Source organism: Dromiciops gliroides, chromosome 1, assembly GCF_019393635.1.
Source record: "Dromiciops gliroides isolate mDroGli1 chromosome 1, mDroGli1.pri, whole genome shotgun sequence".
NCBI lineage: Eukaryota > Metazoa > Chordata > Mammalia > Microbiotheria > Microbiotheriidae > Dromiciops > Dromiciops gliroides.
Genome location: NC_057861.1, coordinates 580,105,690 through 580,121,292, shown reverse-complemented (window position 1 = coordinate 580,121,292; position 15,603 = coordinate 580,105,690). Strand labels below are relative to the sequence as shown.

At 38.2% G+C, this 15,603-nt stretch overlaps 1 protein-coding gene across 1 annotated transcript in view; it reads right to left on the bottom strand.

Moving 5' to 3' along the window:
• Positions 1–15,603, bottom strand: part of VLDLR (very low density lipoprotein receptor) — a 46,947-nt gene that overhangs the window by 16,838 nt on the left and 14,506 nt on the right. Inside the window, 5 exon segments of the mRNA XM_043975297.1 lie at positions 46–168; positions 298–669; positions 4,015–4,137; positions 6,443–6,565; positions 10,671–10,790. Of these exon segments, the coding sequence (XP_043831232.1) occupies positions 46–168; positions 298–669; positions 4,015–4,137; positions 6,443–6,565; positions 10,671–10,790 (861 nt within the window).

Below are 15,603 nucleotides of genomic sequence, written 5' to 3'. Positions count from 1 at the left end.
CATTACCATTTCACCTGGCTGTGAAGAGAGCATCATGATGCTTACCATTTTTGCAATTGATTTCATCTGTGCCATCTATACAGTCTCTGACCCCATTGCACTGTCTGCTGCCATGAATACAGTTGCCATCTTCACATTCAAACTGGTCAGGTCGGCATGTTCGAGAAGCTAGGAAAAAGGAAAGAAATGCCTTTAGTTGACAAGGTATCCCATCAGGATAGCTAGTGAAGTGTGCTCCATCAAGTTTGGTTTTAAGGTGGACCTGTTGAGAGCCAAGATAACAATGAAACTACTTACGACAGTTTATCTCATCACTTCCATCTTTGCAGTCAGGGTCCCCATCACAGCGCCACTTCATATGGATACACTCCCCTGAACCACACTGGATCTCACTGGCTGGACACTTTTCATGAGGCACTGGCTGGCGTCCACACTGCTCAAGGGACTCATCAGACTGGTCAGAGCAATCAGCATCATCATCACATACCCAACTGATGGGGATACAGGAAGAAGTGCTGCACTGGAACTCATGGGCACCACATGTAGGAGGAGCACAGTCTAATTCATCACTGCCATCACTACAATCATCCTGACCATTGCAGACAAAGTTTTTAGAGATGCAACGACCACTGGAACAAGTAAATTCTTCTGGACTACAAGTTACATTGCCTAAGAGAAAAATGGAATGATCCCAAATCAACATTTAAATGACTTTATTATCCCCTCCAGAAAAATTATAAACATCAAGATCTAGAGTCACATCAGAATTCAAAAGCTAGAATAATTTCTGTTTATTACTATAAGTAATATTCAGTCAAGTTTCTATAGTACTAGTCAACAGGGATAAGTGTTAGGAAAGCTTCTAGGAAAGTGGATGAAATGAGAAAAGAACTGTGGAAAGATGGAAGGACATAGACCTGTTCTCTTTAGAATAAACCCATGTATTATTATGAACTGCCATTTTCTTTCTAAGATAAGGCAAGCATTAAGTTGTTAGAATTTAGAGGTTTAACAATGAGGGTAGGGGCAGCTATGTGGTGCAGTGGAAAAGCACCGGCCTTGGATTCAGGAGGACCTGAGTTCAAATCCAACCTCAGACACCTGACACTTACTAGCTGTGTGACCCTGGGCAAATCACTTAACCCTCACTGCCCTGCAAAAACAAAAACAAAACCACAATGAGGGTGTATGCAGGTTTACTTCCATGAGTAGGTCTTCTCGTCATAGTCAACTCCTTATATAATCATGAATTCCATGTGCCTGTAGTACCAATGCTTTTAGGAAAAAAAAGTTTCTCCAAAATAACTCCCTTAAACTCATCAGATTGTCAAAGACAAAAAATGGAAAATGACAGTTGCTTGGAGTTGTAAGAAAACAGGCACAGTAATTCACCACTGGTGGAACTATGAATTGTTGTAGCCATTGTGGAAAGCATGTTGTTGGAGCTATGCCTCAAAGTCACTAATTGGGCATAGTCTTTGACCCCTCAATAACATTCCTTAATCTATATCACAGAAAAAAGATCAAAGAAAGACTAGAAGAACCCATATTTACGGAAATATTTATAGTAGGTCTTTATCATAGCAAAGAACTGGAAACTAATGGGATACCCATCATTTACGGAATGGAAGAACAACCTAAGACACATGAATACAATAGAATATTATTGTGCTATAAGAAATGACAAAATGGATGGTTTCAGAAAAACCTGGGACTGAACTGATGCAGAGTGAAGTGAGGAAAAAATTTTATTCATTCAACAATCATCCATTCAACATTATGAATAAAAAAACAACCTTGAAAGCCTTAAGAATTCTGATCAATTACAATTCTAGGGGACTGACCAACTTGACAAAATGAGATATATTATTGGACATGGCCGATGTAGGCATTTTCTCTTTTTGACTTTGCGTATTTGGTATAAAGTATTTCTCTTTTGTTTTATTTGGAGGAGTGAAATAAAATAAATGTTTAATCGGAAAAGAGATAATATAAAAATTAATTTATCTGCATTGTGGTGTAGCTTTTAGAGTTAGATAGAAATAACAAAGTGTCAGATATGACATTCAAATTTGTGTGATTGAGGCAAGTCACCTAACTGGGCCTCAGTTGCCTATAAAATGAGCAGGTTAGACTAGATGGTCTCTGAGGTCCCTTGCAGTTCCAAATCTATGAATCTAAACAATGGTAACAATGAGCAGTATGGTATCAAAGGGCATTGGAATTAGGAGTGAGAGAAATGGGGGCAGCTAGGTGGAGCAGTGGATAAAGCACCGGCCCTGGATTCAGGAGGACCTGAGTTCAAATCGGACCTCAGACACTTGACACTTACTAGCTGTGTGACCCTGGGCAAGTCACTTAACCCCCATTGCCCCACAAAAAAACAAAACAACAAAAAAATCCCACAAAAGCAAAAACAAAAGAGTGAGAGAAATGGGTTAGTTTCAGCACTGATGTTTACAATCTATGTAGAGAGGCAGGTCGATTTGACCTCTTAGTCTTTGTGCCATCTTCTATCAAATAAGAATACTTGTACTACTGCAACATGGAGATATTGAGAATAAAAACACTCAGAAAAGCGAAATGCTATACAGATGGGATTATTTGTCCAATCTTCTCTTACCTAATGGAGGAGAAAGTATAGAGTGGATGGCCACTCATACTCCCTTTCTAATCTCTAAATCTTATTATTAGGCCAGGAAGCAAGTACTAACATATAACCCTCTCAATTTTTAGAAAGCCAACATTAGCAGAATCCAGGACTGCATTATCATCCTTAGGCCTAAAAAAAGCATGTTAATCCTGGTTATAAGACTAGTTCATTTTTCAGGAACTTAAGCCAGATAAAAATGCAAGTGCTTATAGGCTACAGCTTTATATAGTTATAAGAAATAGTGTGGAAACCACAGCTCTCTTGGGAAGCAAAGTCCTTTTTTTTTTTTTTCAAAAGGGAAACATCTGGTAGCTATGTGACTTTCTAACATAAGTTCACAATGAAGCATTAAACTTGACTCCAGGAATGAATTGGAGAACAAACTCATTGGACTAGGTGCAGTTGCTTTAACCCCAGAAGCCTTCTAATCTACTTGTAAAAAAGATTGGTATTCCTATTACTAATGCCTAGCACTTGTTTACCTTCAGCCAGAATGAAAAAGACCTCTTAGATTTGTTGTACGGTCGAAGAGCTTGGGATCCTCCTTAAAGAGGGAATCAAAGTTGATTAAGACAATGTTTATACAACCTAAAGTTTCCCTCACAACCTCACCTTTAACATATAGCATGTCACTACACATTTTCAGAGGCAGAAGGGTGAAAGAGGAAGAGAAGCTAGGCAAATGAATGAGAATTCATTGGAAAGCCTCAGGGAAAGGGAACCTGAAGAGGTGGTGGCCAGGGGCCTAGAAGAGAAGACACTGTCAAAGTTAGTTTGCTTTGGTCGCCTGCCATCAAGGAAACAGGTTTACCACCATACTCTGTGCCAGGCAAGCGAGAGAGAAGAAGTCAGAGACTGAGATTCTCCTAGAAAAAAGAGAAACTAAGGCCAAGTTGGCAAATTTTAAGTCACAGTCAGGTTCAAAGAGGTGGAAATTTTTGTATTTGGAATAGGAAAGAACTGTTGGTTGCCCAACCCCCAATTCTGGCTTGACTGGGTTTAGGTTAGGAGTACATAGGTGTTGACAATAGAGCAGGCAAGGCAGTTTTCATTTCCAACTTGGTAGTGGTCCACCTCAGATCTATTTCTTTCCCCATCATCCTCTGACTCTAGGAGCATTGGGGATGTATTAGTTGATAGATCTAGGGGCATTCTTAATAGTAATAAAAAAACCTCAAAGAGCTTTTAAAAAGGGGGTGTTAAAATTGCTCATCAGAAAATCTGCATTCTTACTCTTACATCAACAGCCAAGAGTGAGTCACTGAAGTGAGTCAAGCTGTTTCAGTCACAGCTTTTTGTCCCTTCAGCAAAGAATCCTTAGGAGGAGCCATTCAACGGATTCACTACTTGTATCTTCTTACCACAGTTTTCTTCATCTTCTCCACTGTCACAGTCGTTTTCACCGTCACACTTCCAGGACACTGGGATACACTGAGTTGATCGGACACCGCAGCTGATCTCATTTATTCGGCAGGTTCTCATATCTGTTGAGGACACACAGTCTCAAAGGAACCTCAGAACTGTGATAAGTGATACAAGGTGCTGAGGAAGATTATTCTGAGTTGCTTGGGACTGGTGATGTTCACGATCCAGCCATCGGAAGAACATGCTTATGAAACTGACTGTTCCATCTGAGGTCTGGGGGCTTATTCCCAGTGTTATTCCTTGGGACCCTGATACATTTGATGACCAAGGCCAAAAGGCTTACTTCAAACCCTTCAAGTAATTTCTAGATGACTGATAGCTTCAAGGCCTATTAATTCAAACTACTTGCTTCCTGTTATTTCCTTGTCTCATGGGGAAGTAATATGATATAGTAGAGATTTCTGAATTTGGGGTCAAGTTTTGGGTTCTAATCTCTATATGACACTGGGCAGGTAATTTTCCCTCACTCTTTCCCTAAGTAGATCAGAAGAATAAAGTACTTTATAGTTTTAAAATAAACAACAACAATAGTAAGCATTTATATAGCACTTTAAGGTTTGTAAAGTGCTTTACAAATCTAATTTCACTTCATCTTCTCAATCTCAAGGGTTAGGTGATGCTATTATTCCCATTTTACAGAGGAAGAAATTAAGGCAGGCAGAAGTCATGATCTAACCAAATAGATGTTATACCCTCTATCAGTGTTCTTTGTTAGTCTATTTCTTATAAGTTTCCAAGATTTTGCATTCTGACCCCAAAATTTCTCTAAGCAAAGTTCTTCAGACTAATCCCCATTTCCCCTACCTTTCCATATAAAGAATTATGATTTTTCTTTTAGAAGCATTCCTGCCCCCCTCTATTAAAATTGGGGGAGGAAAGAAGGGAAGAGAAGACTCATTTTTAAATTCCTTACAGAACTTAGTCAAATTTCAACTGTTAGAATGTGATCTGAAAGGTACTCTCTGAACCAATGGAAGGAAATAACATTGGGCATTCTAAGATTTTAGATTTCTAGATTATGCATTACAATCGGAATAAATGGGTTTTGCTCAATTTAGTTTGTTTCTTGAACACAGCAGACAAAGAGTGGAAGGTAAACCAGGATTTAAAATTAAGAAATAATTCACAAGTCAATTGTATGTTTGAAAGTGGCAACTCACATCATTAATACTTGCTTAAACAAGTTAATTTTATTTCTATGTTTTCTCTGTCCCTGACAAATAATTTAAACACCATTTAAATTATGGCCCCTTCATTAAAGTAAATGAAATATCAGACTTAGAGTTGCTCCTCTTATTAATATGTATATATACACATATATGTATATATAATATTTGTAAGTTTACCTTTAGCTATAGTATTTTAGTTTTCACTCATTTGCAAGTTGTCTTGCAAGTCATGTTTCTTCATCTAGAGAGATACTTAGAAAGACAAGGAACACAGGTCCTCAATTTTTTAAATATACTTTTAAGGAATGCCTACTACTTCACTTTGTTCACTGTAGGATATGGAATGTTGAAAGCTTTCAGGATTAAGTACCATTTTTATAGAGTAATCATGATCAAGACCATGTGGGCAATTTATGCACCTAGTCAATGAGTTCTCAATAGGCTCAAAGGGCTTGAGGCAGCAATTGGAATATTCAACACTACATATAACTACCCAAGAGAACTTTAGTTTAGCCAGAGGCTCACAAATTGAAGTGGGGGAAAAATTGTCAAATTACTTGTATTGAGATTAATCAATGACCTATGTCAATAACTGCTTCCTGGATAATGAAGATCCTTAAAGATCTTGTCAGTGGGAGGTTGGTTTGTGAAACAGAGGGAGAAAGGATTACACCAAACACTAAATCTCAGAAGCAAAACTTAACTCTACCATGACAAAGTAGAAAGAACTTTCCTAGTCAATGCAGTCCCCAAGTTGAAAGCACACCACACAATGGAAGTTATCCTTCCAGTGTTAGAAGAAACTTCAGAGCCATCTAATTTAACCCATAACTGACTGAAGTTTCCTTTAACATTCCCAATAAGGTCATCCAGTCTTTGCTTGGAAGCCTTCAACAAGATAGCAGCCTTTACTTCCTGAGGCAATCCATTCCATTCCATTCTTTGTGGGGAGGGTATGGCTAAGGCTTTCAAGCAAGCTTTTTCTTACATCCAGCCACAAATAAAATCTCTGTATTATTTCTAGTTCTGCCTTCTTAGGGCGAATGAAAAAGCCTAATCCCTATTATGTGACAGCCCTTCAAGTACTTGAAGATAGCTATAGTATACTCCCTTAATCTTCATTTATAAGCTCTAAATAGTGGTCATAAGAACATTGTCACCTTGGCAAGTTAGCCAACCAAGTAACAACACTTACTGCATTGCTCTGGCCTTTCATCAGATCCATCTTCACAGTCTGGGTCCCCATCACACTGCCATCTGTTCGGTACACACTGGCCATTATTGCACACAAAGTCAGACTCAGCACATGTCTTCTTCACTACAAATAACATTTTATATTCAGTTACAGGGTTTGTGTCAAACTTATCCAATATTTCATTTGTTTGCTCAAGTACAAGTAGCCTCACTGGAAAACTATATTTTAATCTCTTTAATGCCAAGGTTTCCAAGTCAGCCAAATAAATCCGTATTGTGGCTACATGTTGTTCTAAACTGGTAAGTGCCAATATTCAAGGGTCACTCTTATCTTTGGGTATAGCAGGTGTTATTCCTAACAATGTTTGGTCCTGTGGAAAATTGCCACATGAAGATATTGGAAACCAAACCTCCCCAGAAGAGGAAAAGAGAGAAAATATCTCCAGTGAGGCTCTAATATAAGAGATTCTCCTATGAGTTGGAGAATTAGAACATCCATTGCTAAAAAAATCAATTTATAATTGGTCACAAATCATCCCAAGATATTATAGTATAGCAAATTGTTTATGTTATGTTTTGTTTTTTTAAAGGGGAGATCTACAGAGCATAGAAAATCCTCAAGATGAATGGGTCACATCAGATGAGGCTAAAAATTACTTCCACTTTTTTTATGTGAAATAATAAATTAGGCATTTTTTGATTTAAACAGAAGGGCCCTGGCCAGATTGCTACAAATCATAATTTGACCCAGGAAAGGAGGGGAAAAAAATCCCAGTGTTTTGGCCAACACTTCCCAAATACCCAAAGTACATTTCTCTAAAACAGCCAAATCCAAGAGAATGATTGTGACCAATGTTCTATTTCCATAGTTGAATGACTCTTAAAAGGATGGAAATGTGCTTTAACTTTAATAGCATGATTATATTGGACTGGAATTTATATTTTCTTATTGTTTTACCTATGATTTCAGTCTATCTAGTGTTAGATACCACTTCCAATAAAGATCAGCAATTCATCTCAACTTCTAGTTTTTTGAAAACTCCTTAGAGAAGGAAGTTCAAGGTTATGTATATTTTGCCCAGATCCACAAACTATATATGATGGGCAGAACTTCAACCTGGGTCTTGGTGACACCAAAGCCACCTCTATATTATGCCATGCTAACTTTTGCTTCTGGTGAGAATTATTTTGTTTACATTCATATTGCCACCATTTTAATTGTATTTTATAAGCATGCCTTTATCCAAATAGTTTCTAAAAACCACTGGCTTCAGAAACTAGATAAGGCAGTTAATACTATGGGGTTTTTCCAGCTATTAATATCCTTTAGTGGAGCCAAGGAAAACAGATAATGGGACTTGTGGTTATTCCCCAGTCAGGGCTTTCTCATCTATTATTTCCTTTCCCACCCTTAAGTCTAAATCCCCCATGATTTATCTACAGATAGAATTCTCATTAAACTTCTCCTCTTCTTGGTAAGTGGTCCTTCTCCTCTCAATACTACTGATGTACTTGTAACTGTCTGAGGGCACATATCAGCACATACCACTACAGTATAAAGCAGACTTTTTTTTGGTGAGGCAATAAGGGTTAAGTGACTTGCCCAGGGTCACACAGCTAGTAAGTGTCAAGTGTCTGAGGCCAGATTTGAACTCAGGTCCTCTTGAATCCAGGGCCAGTGCTTTATCCACTGTGCCACCTAGCTGCCTCCATAAAGCAGACTCTTAACAGACCTCCACCAACTTAATTCCTTCAGAGCTAATCTTAGATGTGGCCATACAAGGAACTCAAGTTTGAATAAAGTGAATTCATCTGGAGGAGAGGACAATTGGTACTTCTATGACAAAATATCAAATGAAGAGTTTAGGAATGCTGTTGCCTAGGTACATTAAGAGGAGTTAAGTTGGTCCTTGAATGATAGGATTTAGATGGTGAGAGAGGAAAGAGTCTTTTTATTCTGGTTTAACAGATTTTAGAAATGGTGCACCAATCTTATCTAGATCAATTATTTTGTAGTTTGTGGGTAACAGTACCAAGGCAGTTTATTTTTTAGAATCAAAACTGTATTCTAGAAATTCTATTCTAATTCAACCCTTGAGCTTTTTAAGTAAGAGGACATAAATACTGAAGTTTTATCATTAAACTACATATGAGTTCCTTTTCTAAACTACCTAAAGCCTGTCCCTCAAGGCCAATGTTAAGTTCTACCACCATAAACCTTCCCATATAACTGATCTTAATAAAACCTTCCTGACCTCCTATGGGTAGTCCAGGCAAGAAGATTTTGGATCTTGACCAAATCCAGGCTTTTTATTCTTTGAGAGAGAGAAGACACATTTTAGATAAGCTCTTTGAACAGTAGGGGCATATCTACCATATTCTACCTACAATAGTTCTGTGTAAATATAGAAAGGGCTCACATTATGTAAATTGAGCTGCTTAATGGATAAATTGTTGTTGTGTATGCATTCTACATGGATGAACAAAGGGACTTCAGTTTTTCAGTTTAGGGTTGAATTGAGATCATTTATGGCTCTATCTCCACAAGAGTAAAAAAAATATGCCAGTGACTTTCACTCACAGGGACAGTGACTTTTCTTCCAGATAACAACCTGCTACAGAACTAATAGACAGAAGTGGAATTCCTTTAAGCCACAGTATAGTCAAACTGAGAAATGAGAACTAAAGTTGCTCCAAGATGGATTTCTTTGGATGGCAAGGAATTTTTAAAATTTCATATCACTATCTAATTACCTTTGGGCAATTGGAGGTCATGTAGCAGACCTGTGAGTAGTCACCTCTCTGAAATGAAATATTAGAACTGGATTCGTGTGCTTCCTCACTCCTATTTTATAACTAAGGAGATTAAAGGATTTGTCAAGGTCATACAAACCCATTCCAGATAGGGATAAGGTTAATGTCAAGTGAATAATGTGGCTGTGGAATATTACCTTGGAGTATATTGATCATGGGAGTTGCTAGTAACAAAGGATAAGCAGAAGGAATATTAGAACAGTCTTCCCTATTTTCTCCCCCACCCCAACCAGTAATGATCTTTCCCTCTTCCAAACTCATAATATTTCTTATGAGGATTATAAACAGAAGAATAAGACTAACTGGAACTATGGGTATAAGAGCCCAGACCACCATACCTAATCTTACTCTCACCAAGCAAAGTATATTGGATATGGATGATGAGTATTTGTTAAAATGTGAAGAACTGTTATTTCTCATTCCATTTTATATACTTCTAATTCATTAGCTTCCTCCAATTATTATTTGGAGCCAAGTTATTATAACTATATTTATAGCTGTCAAAAGGTAAAGTTTGGAATTCTGCAGGCTCTCCTGTCTCACAAAGGAAGTGGCTACAAAATCTGACTTCGCTCAGGGAATGGGACTTGTTACCAAGGGAGATTATGATGACAGAAGATGCTTCTTTAAGTTAACATGTAAAAATTCTACCTTTCTCGGGATTTAGAGACTGATAGAAGGCTAAGGACTAATCTAGGGATTGAGAGAAGTTTGAGAACTAGTTTAATGAGACTGTGTCTTCTTCATAAGTAGAATAGTAAAGTGGAAAGAGAACTGGCCTTGGAGCTGAGAACCTGGGATAAAATTCTGTTTCTGTCACTACTTGTGTGACCTTGAGTAAGTCATTTAACCTCTCTATGCCTCAGTTTCTTCATTTGTAAAAAATGAATTCAACTAGTTGGCTTCTAAATCTATAATCTGTAGTTCTTTTCTAACTCTACTCATAGCCTGTGGATTAGACATTATTATGACATTGATTTTCTATGGTAGGAGCTGAGGGCAAATCAAAGTCATAGTCCAGACTAGAGTGTTTCCCTGAACACATTTCCTATAATAGATACTTATAAACTAGAGGATTAATGTGAAGTTAGGGAGAAAGGGAAGAAGCATATCTGAGAGGAGTCATGCCCTTCATTTTTGATCAAAAGTTTATCTTTTACCTTCTTACTCAAAGTATGCTAATCTCAATTGATTTTAAGACAACTTCTGGGGACATTTATCTACCATTAGTAATTCCAATAATTGTTTATCTTTTAATATAAGTTTTAAGCTCAAGGAAAGTCCTAAAATATCCTGGTCTAATGGCTTTAGTAATCTTATAAAACAAACAGTCAGGAAATGATTTTTCAGTGAAATATCAAGTTTCAGTGATTTGAAAAGGAGGAAAGCATTCAGCAGATTCTGAAACTACTTACCACATGAACTCTCATCACTGCCATCGCTACAGTCTTCGTCACCATCACATTTCCACAATAAAGTAATACAGCGGCCATTACTGCACTGGAACTGAGATGACTCACATTTTGTTCTTGTCCCTAAGGTCAGAAAGACCTTAGTTAAATCAGTATTTTTTGAAAATGAAGATAAGAAAGGATGGCTTGTTACCTTGAAAATAGAGACTCAGGCTACCCCTATGTTCTTAGAGAAAGGGGCTATGGTAGCATCAGACTTATTTAGCAGCAGCAACCCATCTTTAAGTACTTGCAGTGGGCCTATCAAGTGCCATTTCTTAGCTACTATTTTGGAAAATTAGTACCCTTTGAGACTCTTCCTCTGAATTTTCCTTTCTTTTATTGAAGGTTAACCTTTTTTCCAATCTTCTAAGTTCATATCGTTGTCATCAGGCATTTCCCTCACTCTTCCTGCCTTATCCCATCAGTTGACACGTTACTACTTCAGTAACTCTTACACTTGATCCCTTCTCTTAACCCCCACTGATACTACCTCCTTCAGATCTCATGACACCTTTTCTGGGCTCCTATAATAGCCATCTAATTTGCTTCCCTGATTCTTAGTCTCTCTTTTCCAATTCACCTTTCACACAGCTTCTAGTTTGATCCTGATACTTCCCTGATTAAGAAACTTTAGTGAACATCTAGGATAAAATGCAAGATTTTAAGCCTGACATTTAAAGTCCTTCCAATTTGGGCTCCATCCTTTCTTACTAGGAATATTTCATATAATTCCCTCTTCCAGACTCTACAATCCAACCTGACAGCATTTCATAAGTCCTTATATTCTTGTACAAAGTATTACCCTATACTTGTAATACTCTCTTCACCTTTACTACCTAAAATTCTTAGCTTTCTTCAAGGTTTTTACCCAGGTGCCCCTCCACCTTTTCTATTTCCCCTCGTTGTTACTGTTCTCTTCAGTGGTATGTTGGTAAATGTCTAATAACCAGTTCTCTGGGGGTTGGGGGTGGGGTGGGAACCAATTCTGCATGCGTGACACTTTTAATTTTAATCTGCATTTTTAACATTTTTTCTATCACATGGCTAGGCAGTAAAAAACCAAAACCAAAACCGAACAATGCCCCGATTTGTAGCATTTACCAATTTCTGAGGTATAAATGCTTACACTGAAAATTTAACAATTGGTCCCCAGAGCCTATTAGAACTAGTTCCAGCACACTTTGACTTTCTCACCTCAGATTATTTTATATTTATTTTTATCAATGAACATTAAGCACCTGTTATGTGCCAGGGACTCAACTAAGCAATGGAGATAGGAAGATAGATAAGAAACAATCCCTGCCCTCAAGGCTTACAATCTAATGGGGGTGGGGGACAATATTCAAACAAATATATACAAGGCGAGCTATATGCAGGATAAATAAGAAATAACAGAAGGAAGGCACTAAAATTAAAGTTGGGAAAACTTTCCTGCAAAAAAAGCGATTTTGGTTGAGACCTAAAGGAAGTCATCCAAGTCAGCAGGCAGAGTTGAGGAGGGAGAAGTTCCAGGCATGGGGGATAGTCAGAGAAAATGCCCAGAGCAGAGCAATAAGAGTGTCTTGCTAGTGAAACAGCCAGGAGACGACCCCTGTCATTGGATCACAGAGGAGGTTGTGAGTAATAAGAAATAAGAAGACTGGAAAATAGGAGGGGGCTAGGATATGAAGGACTGTGGATGCCAAACAGAGCATTTTATATTTGATCCTAGAGGAGATAAGACACCACTGGTGTTTACTGAGTTGGGGAGTGACACGATCAGATCTGCTCTTTAGGTAGTGGCTGAATGGAAGATGATGCATTGGAGCAGGGAGAGACTTGAAATGGGCAGACCAACCAGCAGGTTACTGCAAAAGTGCAGGTGTGAGGTGATGAGGTCCTGAACTAGAGGAGAGATGGAGGTTTATAATAATAGTTATAATAATTATGAAATTATTATTACATGAGATGTTGCAAAGGTGAAATTGACAGGTTCTGGTAACAGATTAGATATGAAAGGCGAGCCATAGCGAGGAGTCAAGGATGACTCCAAGATTTCAAGCCTGAGGGATTGGGAGGATGGTGTTGTCCTCTATAGTAACAGGAAAGGCAGGAGGTGGAAGGACTTAGGGGAAAAGATGATGAGTTCAATTTTGGACATGTTGAGTTTAAGATTTCTACTGGACAGGGGCAGCTAAGTGGTACAGTGGATAAAGCACCAGCCCTGGATTCAGGAGGACCTGAGTTCAAATCTGACCTTAGACACTTGGCATTTACTAGCTGTGTGACCCTGGGCAAGTCACTTAACCCTCACTTCCCTGGAAAAAAAAAAGATGTCTCCGGGACAACCAATTTGAGATGTCTCACAGGCAGTTGGAGATGCAAGACTGAAAAGTCAGCAAAGAGATTATCTGGTTTCATGTTGTAAATTTCTGGGGGACAGAGTTTTTCCTTTGGCCTCTCTATCCCCAAGCACCTTGTAGGCCTTTAACTGAGATCAGAACTCTATAACTTGAAGTTGCTTAAATTTGAGCAAGTGTTAATAACTTATTTGTACAATGCTTTAAGGCAGGGGTTCTTAACCTTTCTTCCATGGCACAGCACACATCTGTCAGGCCGCAAAAGCCTGTCTAACTCATTTTCAGAATAATGTTGTGTGTTTCTTTTAAATGAAGACAAGATTACAAGTGAAACCAATGAAAATATAGTTAAATATTTTTTAAGGAGTTTACACACCTCAGGTTGAGAACCCCTGCTTTAAGGCTTATCAGTATTCTTCACAGCACCCACATCAGCTGGATGGTACAAGTATCCCTACAGGAAGGGTTTACTAAGCACCTGTTATGTGCCAGGAACTAAACTAAGCAATGGAAATACAAAGATAGATAAGAAACAATCCCTGCCCTCAAGGAGCTTACATTCTAAAGATTGTAATATTTTATAGATGAGAGAACTGAGGTAGACTTGAAGTGATTTGCCCAAGGTCTCAGAGATGACAAGTGTAAGTACTAGCTCAGGTACTAAATAAATTCATCTACTACTTTACTATATCAGACTCTCCTCTTATTTTCCAAGGTCTCATACTGAGGTTATAAACACAATGTGTCAACATTCACCTTTTGGCCTTAATATACAATCTGGTGGGGCAGCTAGGTGGCACAGTGGATAGAGCACCAGCCCTGGATTCAGGGGGATCTGAGTTCAAATCTGGCCTTAGACACTTGACACTTACTAGCTGTGTGACTCTGGGCAAGTCACTTAACCCCAATCGCCTCACCAACACATACACACACACATACACACACACACACACACAATCTGGTATCAGAGATTTCAAACTCAAAAAGAAAAGCATCCCTGCAATACATAGTGACTTAGAATACCACAAATTAACATTAGCTATGTTGTATTCTATTTTTGTTTTAATAAATATTTCTGAATTACATTTTAACATGGTTCAGGCTCACTTAGGAGTTTTGTAGCTCAAGGAAGTCCTTCCTTGGGGATAGCTCCCTCAGTGCATGCCATCTGTATATCTTGCTGTTTTTACCTTCAAACCTTCAGCTTACTTTTGTTAGTAAGTTACAGGAATATAAAAGACTTGTAGGAAAGCTGCCAAACAGAGATATTTTTCCACAAAGTCTAATCTGTAACTGTTCAGCAGCTGTGGTACATTTGTGAGAACAGATAGAACGGTGACAGGCACACACTGTTACTTACGTTGATGCACCGATCAACAATAATTGGGATGCTGTTAGTAAAAGCTATGTATGCTGCTCAACAACAGAGAATTTTTCTATTTACGAACTTGGCATTTACAAGCTTTATACATCTGAAATGGGCAAGACTTTTTCCTCACAGGAAAAGTCCACTGCTAGAAAGTTATTCTAAACAAGCGTGAGATTTTCTTTTTTTTTTTTTTTTTTGGGGGGGTGGGGTGTAAGTTATTTCTGTTAAACACACTACGCTAAGACTAAAGATACTACCAAAAATTAACATTCTTTAACTGTAGTCCCCCTTCCTCTCAAACAAGAGGGAGATATGGTTCATTCTGTCTTCTATGAAACAGAGACTGCGTACTATAATCACCTGTAGTTTTGCTTGTCCTTTCTTAAAATGTTACAGAATTGTAGAAATTGTTCTGAATGAGGAAGTCCAGCCCCTTAAGACCACCTTCTTCCATCATCCCCCAGCTTCCCTCCCAATACACACACACACACACACACACACACACACACACACACACACACACGCCTATGTCTCTGTTCTCTCTGGTAAAGTAAATGTTCTCTGAAGTCTCTGGGACATGAGTCAGTTAAAGCAGAGTATAATGTGCACTGCTGTTTTTCAAAGGCAAACTTGTGCACTGATGTGTAAATTCAATGTCCTTGTTACAGATTGAACAAATGTTTATTTTGAAGATAAAAAAATATTACTGTAGCAATAATAAAGCTCCATTTCTATAGCAATTTGTGCAGGCTGTTAAATTCTCTTTCTTTAATATACTGTACTCTTTACCTACTCATAAAGTAGGGAAAGAACAGTGGCACTCAGGTCTGGAAGTTTTAATACTAATTTATTCTCAGATCCTTTATCTGAGAAATAAGATTGGACTAGAGCAAGTTGTATGTCATGGACCCCCCTGGCAGTCTGATGAAGCCTATGGCTCCACCTCCGAATAATGTTTTTAAAGGCATCAAATAAAATACACAGGATTACAAAGGCAACCAATTATATTGAAATACAGTTAACAAAATGGTTGTTGTTGGTTTTTTTTTTAAAGTTCATGAACCCCTGGCTAAGAAGTCCTAGAGTAGATAGATGGTTCTTTCTACCTCTGTAGTCTTTAAATCAAATGGGCACCTCCCTTCTGTGCTTTTACTTGGACGATAATAAGCTCTAGTCCTGAATACCA